This window comes from Peromyscus californicus, unplaced genomic scaffold, assembly GCF_007827085.1.
Source record: "Peromyscus californicus insignis strain IS unplaced genomic scaffold, ASM782708v3 Scaffold_6__1_contigs__length_162567912, whole genome shotgun sequence".
Classification (NCBI taxonomy): domain Eukaryota; kingdom Metazoa; phylum Chordata; class Mammalia; order Rodentia; family Cricetidae; genus Peromyscus; species Peromyscus californicus.
In genome coordinates, this window is record NW_026294584.1 from 136994034 (window position 1) to 137013687 (window position 19654).

General features: G+C 39.1%; 1 protein-coding gene across 1 annotated transcript in view; it reads left to right on the forward strand.

Annotated features, from left to right (window-relative positions):
• The window catches only part of LOC128099741 (murinoglobulin-1-like), a 78296-nt gene that overhangs the window by 46119 nt on the left and 12523 nt on the right, over positions 1-19654 (forward strand). Inside the window, exons 16-22 of the mRNA XM_052721562.1 lie at positions 10574-10723; positions 12145-12229; positions 14516-14702; positions 16594-16822; positions 17562-17688; positions 17958-18079; positions 18552-18603. Of these exons, the coding sequence (XP_052577522.1) occupies positions 10574-10723; positions 12145-12229; positions 14516-14702; positions 16594-16822; positions 17562-17688; positions 17958-18079; positions 18552-18603 (952 nt within the window). The remainder of the gene's footprint in view (positions 1-10573; positions 10724-12144; positions 12230-14515; positions 14703-16593; positions 16823-17561; positions 17689-17957; positions 18080-18551; positions 18604-19654) is intronic.

Below are 19654 nucleotides of genomic sequence, written 5' to 3' on the forward strand. Positions count from 1 at the left end.
TGCCATGTTCTGTAGGTCTTTGAAAGTTTTGAAGACCATATATCTATCAAAAATATATCTCTATATTATCTGGAAAGCACACCTAATATATCTACAATTTTGATTGTTGTAAGTGACTAAAAACTAACCTATGTTTCCTCATTATCCTATATAGTTTATAATAATAGCTTTCAAAAACTAGAACTTCACCCTACATTTCCAAATGAACTGCATAGGCACAATACCTCAAACAAAAATAGAAACATGCATACAATATGTAGTAACAAAAATAACTTTAAATTTTTATCAATACACAAAAATCCCCGAAACAAGGACTGGAACATACATACAGTGTGCTGCAACAAAAGTTACTTTAAATTTGTGTCAATATACAAAAGTCCATATCAATACAAAATATTTGAGATTAATAGTTGCTTTTTAGTTTAAAGTAGATTCAATAATTCACCTATTATCATTCCTATATTCCCCTAAATATAACAAACATCCATGACCCACCAAATAACCAAAAACCTCCCACACCCCAACCTTGGGAATGTGGACTTTGATTTCTCTAAATCGCTTCCTGTTTTCTGTGAGCAAAGCAGCTTTAGGGTCCCAGAGAGAAAATTTGAGATAATGACCAAGTCCTGGGAAGACCAGCTATAAGCTTTGTTGATAGCTACCACCTGTCAAGTTTCAGGAGGTCTCCCTTGATCAAACCTGATCCACATTATTCCTGAAGGAATCCACAACCTCTTGTCTCCTGTGGGAACAAAACTCAAAAGCATTTTTGATTTCCATTTAACAAATATATTTGTTGACTTCTTTTTTAAAGTAAAGGCATTCATAAAGTATTTAGGTTAGCTCAATTTAACGTTTAGTTCACAATCCCATGTCTCTTAGAAGCTGTCTTTTGCTTCTCAACAACCAAAACATTCAAAATTAACATCATAACATACAGGATCCAAACTCCCTGTGTATTTCTCATCTCTACATGGCTTATTCTTTTATATATTTATTTATTTCTTTAAAGACTTTATTTTTAAACTATTCATTTTTTCTATGACTATACCCTTTCTCTTTTCTTAAGCCTTTTCTTAAGCACATTGTTAAACACACTGTAACCTCTTTAGAGGTTCTTCATCTGGACTTATTTTATTGTGCATCTTTTAGCCTTTTTGACCACATAACAAACTTTAAACTGCTAAGCAGGGTGGACCTGCTGTGGGATGTTCTGTATGGCAAATGTGTTGCTGATTGGTCAATAAATAAAACACTGTTTGGCCATTGGCTAAGCAGGAAGTACAGGCGGGACAAGGAGGAGAATAAAGCTAGGAAGTGGAAGGCTGAGTCAGAGAGACACTGCCAGCCACCACGATGAGAAACAGCATGTGAAGATGCCGGTAAGCCATGAGCCACGTGGCAAGGTATAGATTAATAGAAATGGATTAATTTAAGCTATAAGAACAGTTAGCAAGAAGCCTGCCATGGTCATACAGTTTGTAACCAATGTAAGTCTCTGTGTTTACTTGGTCAGGTCTGAGTGGCTGTGGGACTGGCAGGTGAGAGAAATTTGCCCTGACTGTGGGCCAGGCAGGAAAACTCAAGCTACATGGACCTATGCCCACAGCTTTGGCAGCTGACTCCACCCACTTCTTGGGTTGTAAAAATCAAGCCTAAAGTTCACAGGCAGATGGGAGATTTGTCTGACCAGGAACTGCAATCAACCTTTCTGTGTTCTAGAATGCTGATGCTTGCACTTTGGCAGGCATTTTTACTTAGTTTTTTGTTCCTACTAATGTACTGGCTGCCCAAGGGCTCACTGACCAGCAGAAACTGTCCAGCTGAAACTCTTAAAGAAGCTGTATCTCTTTTTTTTTTTCTTTTCAGTTTTCTCAGGCCCCAGGAACATTCAAGACCCACATTGGGTACCAAAATGTCATTTTTTTCTTTTTGCTCTTTTGGGGTGCCTGCCACCCAGCTCCCAAATAAATAACACATGGAGGCTTATTTTTAATTATAAATGCCTGGCCTTAGGTTGACTTGTTTGCTGGGGGATGTCTTTCCGTATGCTGTGAATATATGTTGTTCCCATTGGTTGATAAATAAGCTGATTTGGCCTATGGCAAGGCAGCTTAGAGGCCAGCAGGAAAGGAGAGAAACAGGAAAGAGAAAGGCAGAGGCCAGGGAGATGCCAGGCACTGCCAGGAGAAGCAAGATGTAAAGGTACCAGTAAACCATGAAGCACACGTGGCAATGCGTAGATTAATAGAAATGGGTTAATTTAAGATGTAAGAGCTAGTTACCAATAGGCCCACCATAGGCTATGCCATTTGTGATTAATGTAAGCCTCTGTGTGTTTATTTGGGTCTGAGTGGCTGCAGGACTGGGCAGGACACAGGAAAACTTCCAGCTACATTTGGCTGCCCAATGTGTTGGCTCAACTTTCCAGCTAAAACTTGAGAGAACTTACAAAGAAATTCTAAAATTGAGCTAAGAACAGCTTTCTATTTCAGGTCTCATGTGGGCTGAGATATAGAGACACCAAGGTACAGAGATGCCCTGGTGGTCCGACTTAAGATACAGTATGGTGGGTTCACAGCATGTGGGCTTGAGTGCAGCATGGCGGATTCCTGCCATGGTACACAGAGGTTTGTAGATGTAACTGTCTTGTTAAATAAGAAACATAGAGCCAATTGCAAAGATGAAAGCCCAAGAGGTCAGAGCAAAAACTAAGAGCTAAAATCCTTACCCTTCACTGCTGATGCTGTCCTCCTCAGCAAGAGACCTACATCCTGTGTGTTTGTCCTTTTTATTGACTTTCTATTCTACCTTCTCATTGGTTATAAACCAAACCACATGACCTCCTCATCACTGCCCACCTATACAGACCTCCAGGTCTTCTATGGTTGGTATTGAGATTAAAGGTGTGTGTCTCCATGCTGGCTGTATCCTTGAACACACAGAGATCTGCCTAGCTCTGACTCCCAAGCACTGAGATTAAAGGCGTGTACCACCACCTCCCAGCTTCTGCTATGACTTGCTATTAGCTCTGACCCCCAAGCAACTTCATTTATTAACATACAAATAAAATCACATTTCAGTACAAATAAAATATCACCATAAAGGTTTCTCCAAGATGTCCACTGCATAGTGGATTTAGCTTTTCCTAGTATAGGAAAAAAAAAAAGAGGTTCCTAGGCAACGTGCTGCTTCTTGGAGACATAGACACACTGCTTCCCAGAGTTGGTGGTAGGCATACTTCCACCATGTTGGGAAGCTGAGGTGGGCCAAGGCTGATGTATCAATCTTAGGCATGGTCCAGTTTGCAATGGTCAGAGAAGGTTTATAGGTTCACAATAAGACAGATTCAGATGAAATAAAACTCTAAACTGTTTACAGTGTGTGTAAAAATGTACATAGGCTTGAAAGAGAGAGAAAAAGGAATATATGCAGTTATATAAAGAAATAGTTTTAAAAAATAAAGTCTTTAAAGACACAGTAAAAGTAATATAAAAAATAAGCCATGTAAAGATGGAAATTACACACAGAATCTAGATTATATTGTCTTTGGGATTTTTAACTACAGAAAGATATTTAATTGTAAAGGCTGATGAGTTAAACCAATATGTATAGTTTAAAGGTATCTTGACTTCAAACGTTATGTCTAAGGATACATTGCTTTGGAAAGGAGGTTCTGCTTTTGTTTCAACAGAAGATGAGAACCAATGGATTGCTTCCAAGCTAATATGACTTGATCAGCCAAGACCCCCTGAGAGGTCTCCAGATGATCCAACATCCAAAATTAGCTTCAAGGCAACTGGCTCAGACAATGCAGCATTACAGATTACTCCAGTCAGGACTTGACCATAATTTTTAATTTTCTCAGGATCCCCATAAGATTATCAGCACCCACAATCAGCAGGAAGTAGTATGAGAAATTATACCCACATTCCCAAAAAATGGATTACAGATGTTTGTCTTTGTTTAGGGGTTGGTTACAAATTGTTATTGGTCATAGTCAATCTCTTTCTAAAAGAAAAAAGGAGGATATGATATAGATATGATAAGATAAAAGGGTAGATTATTGAATCTACTTTTAAAGGGCAACTTGTTTGAAATGTTTTACACTGCTACAGACTTTAGTTTATTACAAATTCAAAGTTAATTTTGTTATACTGTAAATATATTACTTTTGTTTAAGGTATTATGTTTGTACAGCTCATTTGAATTTGTAATATATAATTAAGAAACACAGATTAATAGTCATCTGTGATAATCAAACTTCTAGTCATGCTAGTTAAGTTTTCTAGGTATACATAGATATACTTCAGCTAGGTAGGTAATCTTCAAACACTTCAAAGACCTATAGAATATGGCATTTAAAATATTTTAAAAACTTAGACTTTCCTAGACAGTGAGACACGTCTGCTCCTGGCAGCACTGATTTACTTCAAAGAAGAAGATGGACATGGAAGACACTCCACATGGAATTTATCTTCTTCTTGGCAGAACTAGCCATTTGGGCAAGAAACTGTTCTTTCCTGGACTGATTGGCAGAATGTTGTATAAACTAGACATGCAGGACCCATAGGAAAATGACCACTGAATTCTGCCAAAACAAGGTGAGACGGTCCTTCAGGTTCCTCCTTTGCAGAGGAGACTGCCAGACATTCTACAGGACACAGGGAAAATCAACTAAAAAACTATTGACTGAACTAAACTAAAAAAAAAAGGCCTATTGGCTGAAGATGGATGCCCCAACATTACAGAGAAACTTTGGATGACTATCCAGGCAGGCAGCTGTCTCTATCATTCTAGATTTTTGGAAGCTGCTTACAATGCTCTTCCTGTTTACTTAGGTAATATTATATCCTTCTGGGGTCTTTGAAGTAGTTGAAGACAAGATAGTTATAAATATAGTTTTTCTTAGTCATTATAAAAGATAAATTAGATATTAAACTTTAGACTCACAAATATAGGATAAATAGAATATTTTCTTTAATTTTGCCAAATACAAATAGACTAGATATTGTAAGTAATTCTCACTTGATAACTGTTTTATTATATGTGATTTTACTAAGTTAAAGATAAAGCCTTCCTTTTTGATTAGACAGAAAAGGGGAAGTGCTGGGGGATGTCTTTCTGTATGCTGTGAATATATGGTATTCCCATTGGTTAACAAATAAGCTGCTTTGGCCTATGGCAAGGCAGCTTAGAGGCCAGCAGGAAAGGAGAGAGACAGGAAAGAGAAAGGCAGAGGCCAGGAGACGCCAGCTACCAAGAGGAAAAGCAAGATGTAAAAGTACTAGTAAACCATGAAGCACACGTGGCAATGCATAGGTTAATAGAAATGGGTTAATTTAAAATATGAGAGCTAGCTATCAAGAGACCTGCCATACACCATACAGTTTGTAAATAATATAAGCCTCTGTGTGTTTACTTGGGACTGAGTGGCTGCAGGACTGGGCAGGACACAGAAAAACTTCCAGATACACCTGTTTCTTACCAGCTTAATTATCTTAAATCCTGACTATCTTTGACCTCAGGGCCTTTATCTTTCTCTATTCCTTTATACCTTTTCTTTCCTTCTTACTCTGTTGCTGGTTGTGTAGCTGTGTGACTGCCTCTGAAGCCCTCCTCCTTCCTCTCTCATTCCTTGCTTTTATATTTCTCCTCTCTCATATTTCTCTTTCTTTTAATTCTTTCTGCCTGCCACCCCCCACCTATTCCTTCTCCTGCCTTGCTATCGGCCATTCAGGTCTTTATTAGACCATCAGGTGTTTTAGACAGGCACAGTAACACAGCCTTACAGAGTTAAACCAATGAAGATAAACAAAAGTAGCACACCTTAAAATAATATTCCCCAACAGCTCTCATCCTGACTGACTTCTGCAACCCAGGTGTTCACCCATATTTGGGGGAGTCCCTTGAAAATTCCCCATGTTTGTTTCACTGATTTCTGACTTCTCATGACTTTTCAGGTTGCTGCCTCCCTTGGGGCATTAAGCATGTGGTTGTACTGTTCTGAGAAAGAGGGAATCAGAGACAAAGTTCTTTTGCAGCTATAAGTATAAATCCATTGGCAATATTTAATACTTTGAAATGGGGTGAAACATCGGCTAAGAAACCATGTTCCCTCAGAATACTGGAGAAATTAAATGTACAGATTTATACCTTCCAAAGTTAGTGCTAAGATGCTTGATGCCTTTTATTCTGCATCTTTCTATTTGTCCAGATTTTCTCTCTAGAATTTTGTAAGATCCTTCATTTATATTTGATAACTAGAATATTCATAAACATGTGAGGACATGGGCAGCCGTGGTTTCTTACTGTGTCCTGGTGAGCCTGTGGATCATTTCTGACATTATTGTTTTTAAATGAAAGAGATAAAATATGTAAGAATACTAGAAAGAATAATTGTAAAATGTATGCCCTGTATAAAATAACAGTACAAATAAGCTACAATATCAATACAGATAATCATAGAGCAAGTTAAAACCAGAAAGGGCTGAAGCAGAAATTGCATAAACACTCCTATGTTTACTGTGGGCTATCTTAACTCACATCCTTCCACACACTGGTTGTCAACCAAGTATAGATAGGGAACAGTGGAGCCCACATCCAGCCAGGGCCTCTGGAATGAGAAAATATGAGTTTCCCCTCTTCAAAAGCTGAAGGTACCTGAGTACCAATTGAGCAGATGTTGCCCTGTTCTGCCTCACAGATCAGTCAGCCATTTTTAAAATATCCACTCAAGTCCTGACAAATGATGATGCAGACAGCATTTCAGGCTACCTGAATAAACCAAATATAATGTGAAAACATCTATGATATTGCATCTAGTCAAAAGTCATAATCTTGCTAATAGGTATGCATGTGGCCGCTTATTGATTCATAAGTCAGGCAATGTTAAATTTCTGTGAAATGCCTAAGAAAATAAGAATAGAAATTTTCCTACCCAATTATCCAGACTTCTAAATTTTCAGTCTCTTGAAATCATGGGCATCCCAACTTAAAAACCTTAATGGACAGATTAATTTGCTTCTTTTCTAAGATTTTTTTCAATTCTTATCTATTTCTATCTCAGTCTATTGCTCTTGTTAGGCAGATGGTGAGTGTCTTGAGGAAATTGTCTAACGTGTTTCTTTTACCCCAATAGCCCCTGGGTTTTCTATTTTCTGACATATTTTGAAATATTTTGTTGCAAATTAGCTTTATGTCCAAGCCTATTTTTTCCTACTCTAGATTTGAAACAGTCTTGAGTTTGCTGCATGGATACAATGTGCCCTACCTCCATGAGAATTTTATAGTTTTTGTTTATTTCTTCCTTTCTTTGTACTTTGGAGGTTTTTGTTTTATTATCTGGTTTCTAATTACTATTATTTCCTCAACGCTCCTCTCTTTGCTCACATTAGTTTCTGTCATTAACACTGGAAATCTGTAGAAGAATTACAAGTCGATTCATTGGGAACTGAAGCTGGCCTTGTGGTCTGGGCTTGGGTGATGCTATCTGTCACATGACTGGCTGTGTTGCTACTTTAGAGCAAGCCAGTATGTTCTTTCACCAAAGGCAAAAGTCAGTTCGTGAGCATTGTTCCCCAGAGTCACCGCCCATCCCAAGAACAAGTTCATGTCTCAGAGACACAGGTTCAGAGCATCCTGGGTTGATAAGATTTTGTTTCCTGTCTTCCTCACACACATTCCCCTAGCCTTGCCTTCTGTGGACTCCTGACCTCCAGCTCCCAGGCTGGGTCGAGTACAGTCTGGCAAACTTGCTTGTACATCATCAGCTTCTCTGTAGCTGGAGAGTTCCTTTCCAGCTCCTGCCAATCCCTGCCAGTCCCAGAGTCCACTTATAAAATAAACACACCGACTCTTTTATTATTTAAACTGCTCAGCCATTAGCTCAGGCTCTTACTCTTATACTAAGAGCTATGTATAGCTCTTACTCTTATACTAAGCCCAATTTTGTTAATCTATATGTTGCCACGTGTTCTGTGGCTTTACCTGTTGCCTCTATATGATGCTCCCTAGATGGCAGCTGGTGTCTCTCCCCTCTGCCTTACTATAAGTTTGATTATCATAGAAGACTAATTATTAATCTGTATTTCTTAATTATCCATTACCATATAAATGAGTTACATAAACATAATACCTCAAAAGAGAATAGAAATATATATACAGTACAACAAAATTAAGTTTAAACTTGTATCAATAGACTAAAATTCATAGCAATGTAAAACATTTTAAACAAGTTGCTCTTTAAAAGTAGATTCAATAATCTACCCCTTTATCTTACCTCTATCTATACTGTCCCCTTTTGTTCTTTAGAAAGAGATTGTATTTATAATCAACCTGTTTTAAATAAAAATATTGGTTTTTCTCTGTCCCACACCAGAGGGCTCTTTTGATATGGGACAAAAGAATTTTTTAATCTTTTTTTTTTTTAAGCAATATGTTTGGGTTTAGAGAAGGAGTGAGCCAATTTCATCTCCAAAGTCAGCTTGGTATATTTGGGAATTTGGGCATAGCTTCTCTTACTACTTCCTCCTGGAGGGGGGCGCTGTATCTTATGGGCAAACAAAGAAAATTTTAGGATTATGGAGTAGTCTATGAGGGTGTATCATCTGAGCCAGTTGCCTTCAAACCATCCTGGATGTTGGATCATCTGGGCCATGGTGTCATCAGAGACCTTTCAGGGGGTCTTGGCTGGTCAAACCTGATGTATCTTAATCTGGAACAAATCCATAGCCTCTGGCTTTCTGTGGAAACAAAAGCAGAGCCTCCTTTCCAAAGCAACATATCCTTAGATCCAAATTTTGAAGTCAAGGTATCTTTAAAACATACATATTGGTTTAACTCATCTGCCTTTAAAATCAAATGTCTCTCTGCAGTTAAAAATTCCAAAGACAACATCATCCCAATTCTCTGTGTGATATCCATCTTTACATGGCTTATTTTTTATATTAATTTTACTGTCTCTTTAAAGACTTTATATTTTAAAACTATGTATTTCTTTATATAACTGTATATATTCCTTTTTTTCTCTCTCCCAAGCCTACGTACATTTTACACACATTGTAAACTACTTAATCTGAATCTGTCATATTGTAAATCTATTGCTTTAAACTGCAGCATCTGTAAAACTGAAACGGCCACTGTGGCTGTTGGCTCTGCCCACCTCAGCTTCCCAACATGGCGGTGGTACAGTTTACGGCCAGTTCTGGGTCTGGAGCCATGTGTACCATCAACTATCAGAAGCAGTTCTATCAAAGCAGCGTGTAGCCCAGAAATCACTTTTTTTTTTTTTTTTTGTACTATTAAAGGCTAAATCCACCACACAGCAGTGTAATGTGCCGCTTGTGGACACCTCATTCCCGCCATACTGCCCGTCAAACGAGCACACCAGGAACCCGCCATATTAGCTCAAACCCACATGTTGCCACTAGCTGTCCATATGAGACATGAAGCAGGAACCTGGTTTGGGCTCCATTTAGAATTGGTTATTAAATATTCTCAGGTTTAAGGTGGAAACTCGAGCTGTTGGGTGCCATTTGTAGCTAGAGTTTTCCTGGTCCTGCCTGGCTCACAGTCAGGACAAATCTCTCTCACCCACCAGTCCCACAGCCGCTCAGACCCAACCAAGTAAACACACAGAGACTTATATTGCTTACAAACTGTATGGCCATGGCAGGCTTCTTGTTATCTACTTCTTCTATCTTAAATTAACCCATTTCTATAAATCTATACCTTGCCACGTGGCTCGTAGCTTACCGGCATCTTCACATGTTGCTTGCCATGGTAGAGGCTGGCAGTGTCTCTCTGTCTCAGCCTTCCACTTCCCAGAATTCTCTTCTCTGCTTGTCCCATCTACACTTCCTGCCCGGCTACTGGCCAATCAGTGTTTTATTAATAACCAATCAGAGCAACACATTTGACATACAGAACATCCCACAGAACATCTCCTGTGGCTGCTAACCATGATCACTTCCATTTGGACACATGACCTGCAGTCCCTCTCCCTCTTTCTAAATACATGCACTGCAGTTTGGAGGGTTGAATACATCCTTTTGTCAAAGATGGAGGTGGCTTGGGTTTGTTTGTTTTGTTTTGAAATTTTTTCCCTGAATTTTAGGAAAAAAATATGTACAGAAATCTTCATTCAGATCTCTTCAGGCTATTTACATACTGACTAACTCAATTTTTGTTTTGTTTGTTTTTATAGTATAGCAGTAGACTGAAATATACAACCTTGGTATTTTATATTTATTGAATGGTTTATGTAGTGTAAATATATTTCTAAATGTTTAATGTTGTATAGTAAGTAATGTTAAAATTACATCAATCTCAAATATAACATGCAGGATTTACGTTTATACCTTTTTTTAAATATGTGAAGTATTTTTACTCTTTTTCTAAATATTGTGAACACCTTCAGAATAAGGGACTCTTCAACAGAAAATATTTAGAAAACCTTGTTTGGGGATCATTGAACATTCAAGAAGTGATTTGCAGTGATCATCTTTTGTTTTCATGAGTATCTTTCAAGAAAGCCCAAGAAAGAAGCTCCCCTGTCTCCTGTTTCTTACAGATATACAATCTGCCAGATATGCAGCCCAGCAACTTCATCCCAAGTCCATACCAACTACTTGAAGATGAAGACCCATGTGAGTGGAATAGAGATAGTGATGGCCTCGTACCCTTACACTCAAATGAGAGGGATGTCCACAGTTACGTGGAGGTAAGCAGTGTTACCCACTAACATGCTGCTCTCGGAATTATTTAGGTTTCATGAAATGTTATATTGGCAGAGAATTTTTAGGGTCATGCTGTGGGATGGTCTGTATGTCAAATGCTCTGATTGGTCAATAAATAAAACACTGATTGGCCAGTGGCCAGGCAGGAAGTATAGGCGGGACTAACAGAGAGGAGAATTGAGAGAACAGGAAAGTGGGAGGAGACACTGCCAGCCACCACCATGACAAGCAGCATGTGAAGACACCGGTAAGCCACGAGCCACGTGGCAAGGTATAGATTTATAGAAATGGATTAATTTAAGATATAAGAACAGTTAGCAAGAAGCCTGCCATGGCCATACAGTTTGTAAGCAATGTAAGTCTCTGTGTTTACTTGGTTGGGTCTGAGCGCCTGTGGGACTGGCAGTAGACAGAGATTTGTCCTGACTGTGGGCAAGGCAGGAAAACTCTAGCTACAGCGTCAGGCCAGGGATAAGAATCAGTAGTAGACCAACCAACTCATAAATGGTGGTTCATGTATTCAATCCCAAGCATTATAAAAACTGCATCTTGGAAAGTGCCCAGTGCAGGCACAGAGTAGATGAGTGATATTTTCTTTTTAATTCTGTTTTTTGTTTTTTTTTTTTTTTTGAAACAGAGTGTCACTCTGTAGCTCTGGCTGTCCTAGCACTCACTCTGTAGATCAGGCTGGCCTCAAACTCACAAAGATCTGTAATAAATCTTTCTCTGTCCCACCTGCCAGCTCCCAAATAAAGACACAGAGAATTATTATTAATTATGAATGTTCAGCCTTAGCTTAGGCTTGTCCCACTAGATCTTAAAACTTAATTTAACCTGTTTTTATTCATCTACATTTGCCTTGGGGCATTTCACTTTTCTTTCATTCTATATGTCCTACTTTCCTGCTTCCTCTAGCTAACTGCCGGGCAAGCTGGCCCCTGGTATACCTCTCTCTTTCTCCCACCTCCCTGCAACCTAAATTCCTCTTCCTACTTACTGTCCTTGCCCAAAAGTCCAGCTCATTCTCCATGCCTAGCTACTGACCACTTAGCTTTTCATTAAACCAATCAGAGTGACATATCTTTACACAGTGTAATCAAATATCTCTCAACAGAGATCTACCTGAGTCTGCCTCCCAAGTACTGGGATTAAAGGCATGCACCACTGTGCATGGCTGTGAAGGACTTTTTAAAATAAAAGGACTTTGTATCAGAGAGAAGGACAGAACATATGTCTCACTATGAATTCTGTGTTCCCCCCACACTCTCTAAGGAGTATGAAAATACAATTTGAATAAGAATTCTACTTGAACATGTGAACCTATATATGAATTAGTTATTATAAACACATTAAGTTTTTTACAGAATTTTGAGATATTTTGCTTGATTACTAATTTTCTTTCCAGGACATGGGCTTAAAGGCATTCACCAACTTGAAGATCAAACATCCTAAAGTATGTTTGGATGTTGAGATTTTTACTCCAGTAGCAGGTAAAATAACAAATCATCATTTATTTTCAGAATAAAATAAATGTGAATTATTTATCAAAGATGATAAAAATAATTGTAGAGCATGTATAGTATCCAAATAGGAGAGAAAGAGCCCAAACTTACCTGAGCAACATGTGTCCAAATGCATGCTGGTACTACAAGGAAGTTGGAGATTGGAGGCTCTTCCTTCAGTGTTAAAGAGACAGATAAGACCAAGGGCAATAATGTAATAGAGAATCATTGTGTGAGGTGTGAAGAACTCTTGTAGACATGTCAGAGAGGTGAAGAGAATTTCCTAAGTGTTAGAGATGAAGAACAAAAGGAAAAAGCCAGGCATTGCAGACAGAGGAAAGGATGGAAAAAGCAAAGCACTCAGGTCAAAGGTCACGCTCACTCTCTCTTCAACCAATACCAACCACGTGTAACCTTTCCCTCTTGCTTCATGGGAGCCACTTCCAGAGTGGCTGCATCAGTTTGCATTCCCACCATCAGCAAGAGAGAGTTTCCCTTTCCCGTTCTTCTCCAAGTGGTTGTCAGTTGTTTTGTTGACTGATCTGACTGGGGTGAGATGAAATCTCAAAGTTGTTTTAATTTAGATTTCCTGAATTACCAGCATGATGAACACTTTTAAAAAAAATTAGTCACTTTTATTTCTTTTTGAAAACTGTGTTTAGATGCACAGCCCATTTTTCAATTGAGCTGTTTGTTTTTTGACTCTTTGTTTTTGAGTTCTTTATATACTGTGGATATTTACCCTCTATCATATGTATAGAAGCAAAGATTTTCTCCTACTCTGTGGGCTTCCACTTCACTCTATTGGTTGTTTCCTTAGCTGTGTAGAAACACTTTAGCTTTGTGAAGTCCCATTTGTCCATTATTGACCTTAATTTCTAAGTGAATGGGTCTTATTTAAAAACTCCTTTCCTACACATCTGTTTTGGAGGGTTACTGCTTATGTTTCCTTTCTAGCAGTTTCAGATTTCATGTTGAGGTCCTTGATCCATTTGGAGTCGATTTTGTATGGGGTCATTGACGTAGGTCTACTTTCATTCTTCTATATTGAGTAGGCAGTTTTCAGAGCACCATTTGTTGAAAATGCTGTCTTTCCTCTAGTGTGTGTTTTTACATCTATGTCAACTATCAGATGATCTGTGTTTGGATCTTATATTTTTTTTCCCCTTCCCCGAGTTGGATCTTATATTTTGTCCCATTGATCTACATGTCTATTTTTGTGCCAGTACCATGCTGGTTTTATTACTATACCTCTGCAATATAACTTGAAGTCATGAATCCCTATCTTCACTATTATTTATATTCTAAATACTAAAATTTATTTTTACATGTGTGTTAACATAAAATAAAACATAATTCTGACTGGACTGTATTAATTTTCCTCATACTGATTTGAAAAGAAATCAAAATATCATCACAAGCAAGGAACTAAGGCACTGTGACTACTCTAGACAATGGATAAATGAAGCTGTCTGTGTGTATCTGTATTTGAACAATGGGAGAGATTTTCAAGCTAAGATTCAGTTCGGAAATAGAAACCCTAACTGAATCTGAATGTATACTTGTTCTTGGAAAAGCAGAGCACAGACCCTCTGTTGCCACCTTTAATCTTGCATTTCTTGCCCGTATAAACCCAAACCAATGCTATGATTCTTGAGTAATCAACTTTCTTTGCATCACCAAAAAAAAAAAAAAAAAAAAAAAGAACCAAAACAATCTTGATATGGACTTTTCCATTGTGTATATTTCTGATCCAAGAGTTTCCTACCTATATCTCTTTCAGTTTTATATTAATGTAAACCATGAAAATATTGGGTTAATCCTACAGATCTAGAGATCTAGAGAAAGAAAAAGCATTCCAAGAATGTCTCTGCTGATAATGTAGCCATCACTCAACTCTGGTCTAGAGTGATGCTCATTGTAGCCACAGGATCTGTTGCCTGGGAGATAGCATTATGGATCTTCAATACTCCTAGTGGGAACATTGTATCTGTAGGCATTCTCTGACTATCCAACCCAAGAAAATATGCACTGTGCTTCCTACCAACTCCAGCTACACTAGGGGATGTTTTCTCCAGGATTTCATACTTTCTGCTTTTGACAAAGATGTTACCCAGCCTCCTCCAAAGTGAGAGGTTCAATGTATCATTTCCAGTGTCTTTGTAATAGCATCTAAGAGTCAAGAAGAAACTGAAAATTAAGCTACATTTACCCTGCACATTGTAGCCCTTTGTACTCAGAACTATGTCCATTTCTTCCATTGTAACTTCATAGTATTTGATGTCGAAAATACCAGTGAAGACTTAAGAATCATGAGATTAGTAGCACATAGAAATCCACCACAGGAGGTTCCACCACATAAAGATCCACCACGTGAAGATCCACCACATGAAGATCCACCTACTGAGACCTTTCGAAAATATTTTCCTGAAACGTGGATCTGGGATTTAGTCACAGTAAAGTAAGTAATTTCCATTTGTAAGATTCAGGCTGGGTATAAAAATTTATTTCTTTGTTTTCTAGTACTTCTCTAATTAATTTCTATCATAAACTAACAGAATTTTCCCAAGTTCCATCCCTGAAAAAATTCCTCCCCGAGTCCTGGGGAAGACTCTATGTATAGCACAGAGTATCTGAAAGTAATCTATGTACACCATGCTCTTTTGTCTGTTTACTTTATTCCTCTATGACATAATTCTATCTATACAGCTTTAGCTCTGATCTCACATTCAGCTCCTCTCTGTGCCCACTTTTTTTATCCTCATAGTTTTAGTAAGCTCCTATGCTTTTGACCTTATCTTTGTCCTCTATTCCTTCATCCTCCATCTTTACTCTTGGCTCTGAGAAAACTGTACAAGAGATCTGCCTCAATACCTACTGAATCTCTGCTTTTCTCTCTTCTCTCTGGCCATGCGGCTCTGTCTACCATCTACAGAAAAACTGCCTTTTTCTTTTTCTCCTCACCACATGACTCTCTGCTGCCAGGAAATCTGCCTCACTCTTTACTCCACCTGGATATACAAAAACCACCTTTGTTCTCAGTCCATTGCTCTGCAAAGTCACTAGGCTGGAAGGCAAGGGATGCACTGAGCTTCACCAGCATAAGAAACAAAGCTATGCATCTAGGAGCCAGGTTGCCTCTGAAAGAACATTTTACCTTATTTCAGGGGCTTCAGGTACCTACCAGGTGGTCTGGTAGCTATTCTGTTCCTCCCTTGTCCTTCAGTGCTTTGTTTGGAGCTGGCCCTATCTTTGGATGTAGATAAAAGGGGATATTTGCAAAAGGCAGATACCTAATTCAAATGTTAAAAAGGGAACAAGGATCTTAGAGGCAGAAGGCCCTGCCTACATGACCTTATCCAAGTACTGGCCCAAGCAGGATGCTTACACATACACATTCTATGGGAATTATAAGCACAAGAAGTCCATAATGAGGATATTCCGTCATAAATGGCTTCCCACTAGAAAATGCCTTGAAATTGCTAGTTATACCTTTAATACACAACTGAATCTCTATAATATATTCTTGTGGCCTGTAAGAATAAACAAAGGAAATGAATCATTTAGAAAACCATAGTATATTAAACCATCAATTATAAAATATATGTATATCCATCACTCCCAGAAAACTCAACTAAAAATTATCATATACATTTCTGATGCTTAAAGCCATTCAGGAACGCCATATTAAATAGGAAGTGAGGCAGTCCTACATAGAGTAGACTACTAGACTGCTACATGGAGTGGCCCATAAAAGTCATAAAATCGTCCTATGGTATTTTAGAGATGGGAGTTCAGAGACAACTTCAAATCTATGTTCAAATTTCCACTAATACACAGACTTTGAGGTGCCATGAGGCCATGATTTGAGCTGGGTAAACAAGACAACAGAAAAACTTTTGATTTTTGCACTGGAGTCCTGTTTACACTGTTCTTGTTCTATTGCTCCTTTGAAGGACTCAAAGGGAAGGGATGGCATTAGGTCACACTCCTTGGAGATTGTTGGTTAAACGGCGGAGGAGAGTGCTGGTTGACGGAAAAATCACAAGCCATGGTTACCTTTCTAGAGCATTATTGAGAGAGAAAGGGAGGGAGAGAGGGAGGGAGGGAGAGAGAGAGAGAGAAACCACAAAGAGGAGGGAGGACAGACAGAAGGAGAGAGAGTGTGGAAAAGCAGAGAGAACGCACAGAGGGCACGTCCGCTTTTTAGACTGGGACGCTGTACCAGGCTGGTGACGTAATTAAAGACATAATCTTTACATGGGTAACTTTAGATCACAATCATAGTGACCATCTCAGAAATAACTAGTTCACGTGCTCACTTTCTGGGCCTCACATTCTCACTCTCCCAGCTCATCAGGAGTAGCTGAAGTGGAAGTGACAGTCCCTGACACCATCACTGAGTGGAAGGCCGGAGCCCTCTGCCTGTCCAGTGACACTGGACTTGGCCTCTCCCCTGCGGTATCTCTCCAAGCCTTCCAGCCCTTCTTTGTGGAGCTCACGATGCCCTACTCTGTGATCCGTGGAGAAGCCTTCACACTCAAGGCCACCGTGCTGAACTACCTCCCTACATGCATCCGGGTGAAGACCTTTCTGAATAAAGCATGACCAGAGGGAAGAGGGAAATTAGTGTGTGTAAACTTTACCTAAGAATTAAATGAAAAGAAGGAATAAAGGGAGGAAGAGATTGTATTGGGCCCATCAGTACTGGTTCTAAATGCTTAAAAAATTCCCATACTCTAGCTACATATACAACAAAGAGTTGTTCAACAATATAGACACTACATAAAGCATATTAGGTATTTTGCCATTATTGAACTAGTACATACTGTACTGACAGACACAAGATATTCTGTATGGTCTCTGGATACAATCAAAAGATATGGTCCACAAAGACATATTAGGCTGTTGTTGTGATAAAACAGCAAAATGTTCTACAGTGGATTTTCTTTTGTTAGAGGTAGATATATACTTACAGACAGTAGTTAAAAATGTAGGAGAGTAAATATATCTTTTCCAGCAAAGTAAAACAAATATAAATAGAACAATTTATAATTATCTTTCTAGATAATTATGTATGTAGATAATACATAGATAATAGCTAGATAAAATTTTAGACATGTATGTGCATATGAAATACATGCAAGCCTCTGTGTCAACTTATGTGACATTTTAGGCACATGAGTTCCAAAATCACCGCTCCTACTCTCTTTTTAACACAAATCCCCTCCACACCCTTTCTCCTACCTCCATCCACACATAATAGGTTATCCTCCTGTGGTGACATCTTTGCTATTTCTTTGCCCATGTGGGACCACAGGTCGGTGTGCTGCTGGAAGACTCCCCTGATTTCACAGCTGTCCCAGTGTCAAAAGACGAAGATTCTTACTGCCTCTGTGCCAATGGGAGGCACACCACATCCTGGTTGGTAACTCCCAAATCATTAGGTGAGTGAAAACTCTGTAAAGGGACTCTGTGTAGAAAGACTGAATGCAGGAAGGTTTCTGAAGTTACTTTCTTCTCATTGGACCCTCAAGCTCTGGGTCCCTCATTGGGACCCTCAAGACTACTTCTGGCCCGTGCTTACCACCTTCTTAAACACAGGACAAGCCCTTGAACTGCTCATAGAACTGAGGATACTTTGCAGATCTTGGGGTTTGGAGGATGCCACGTTCCTGGCACATCTGAGCTCAGCTCTGTGGGCCGTGTGTTTCAGGGAATGTGAATTTCTCCGTGACTGCTGAAGCACAACAGTCCCCAGAGCCTTGTGGTTCTGAGGTGGCCACAGTTCCTGAAACTGGGAAGAAGGACATAGTTGTCAAAGTCCTGATAGTGGAGGTGAGTGACCTCACTTGATTGACAGTGTGCTGAGACTGGAGCGAGGTTGACTGTGTTTAGATGAAAAATAGAAGATAATAACATGTGACCTTAGGATACCTCACAGCAAGTGGCAAGCTCAGGCTTAAAATCAGTGTGTTCTATCTTCTTTCTTCTTACTATTCTCTTAACTGGAGCTTGGAGGGGATGGGGTATGCCAGTTTATCTTCTTAAGCTTGAGATCTGTCTTCTGATCCTATATTTTGTCTTTACTATCTTTCCTTGTTACCTTCTATGTCACCTGGCATCCCCAAATTCTCAAATGTTCATGCCATTCCTGATATGGTGGAAAGTTATACCATCTAATTCCAGTCCTGGCTCCAAAAGTAGAGAAGCTGTCTCCCCTCACCACCATAAAAAATATATCTCCAGCATCTTTCTGTTCGCACACTCAGTAATTTCTCATGTCTGAACTTTCTATCTTTTTGTCAAGCCTGAAGGAATTAAGAAAGAACACACCTTCAGTTCACTGCTCTGTGCATCAGGTGAGTATCCTTCAAAACAGCAATAAGATATTAACTTACATCCTCTACTTAGATCTCTTGAAATATTTCTATAAGAAAACCAGGATAGTTGAGTAGCTTGGTCTGTTTGTGAGACTTCTAGCAGCGAGATCAGGACCTGTCCCTGGTGCATGAGCTAGCTTTTGGAACGTATTCCCCAGGCTGGGATGCCTTGCCCAGCCTTGATGCCAGGGAAGGAGCTTGTTCCTGCCTGAACTTGATATGCCATGCTTTGTTGGCACCCATGGATGCCTGCTCCTTTCTGAATGGGAGAGGAGTGACTGGGGGGCAGACTGGAGGTGGGAGGAGAGACTGGTAAAAGAGAAGGGAAGGGAAACTGTGGTAGGTGTGTAAAATAAATGAAAAAATTAATTAAAAGATAACCAGGATACTTAATACCTTATAACCACTAAAAAAAAAATAATCAAACTGAGCCACATAAATTATCAAAATCTTTACTCACCTGATGCAGCTATCAAGAGTACAGTCATGGTATACCTAGAACTTCAGAGGTCATTATAGCCCTTTTCTCTAGAACACAGAAACCTTCTCATCCAGTCCACCTCAGTACTTAAAAAGTTATAGCTAGGGAATAGTTAAGAAGAAAACACAACCAAAAATTACCTAAAAAAGAGGAAAAACACAGAAAATATCTTGAGAAGGACCATGTTTGTTATGTATTAGATTATAAATAAAAACAAGTGTTTTATGGCCGAATAAATTACATATATAAGCCAAGCTACATCGTGATGTGTACCAAACATAATATTTCTCTGTAATAGTTGTTTCTATGACTTGTTCTTTCATCCATGCTCCTCACTGGATGCACTACTGCAAAAGAAATACAGCAATGTGTCACACAAGGGGAGCTCACTGTCCCTTGGGAGGGACAAGCACAAAGGCAGAGACTGTCCACTCACGGGAGTGACCACATGACCAGCACCTGCACTAGTCAGTGGAGGAGTGCTTGTCCAAAATATGTTTGTCCAAAGAATAAAGAAATTGGAATTAGTTTAAATTTAATGTAAAATCC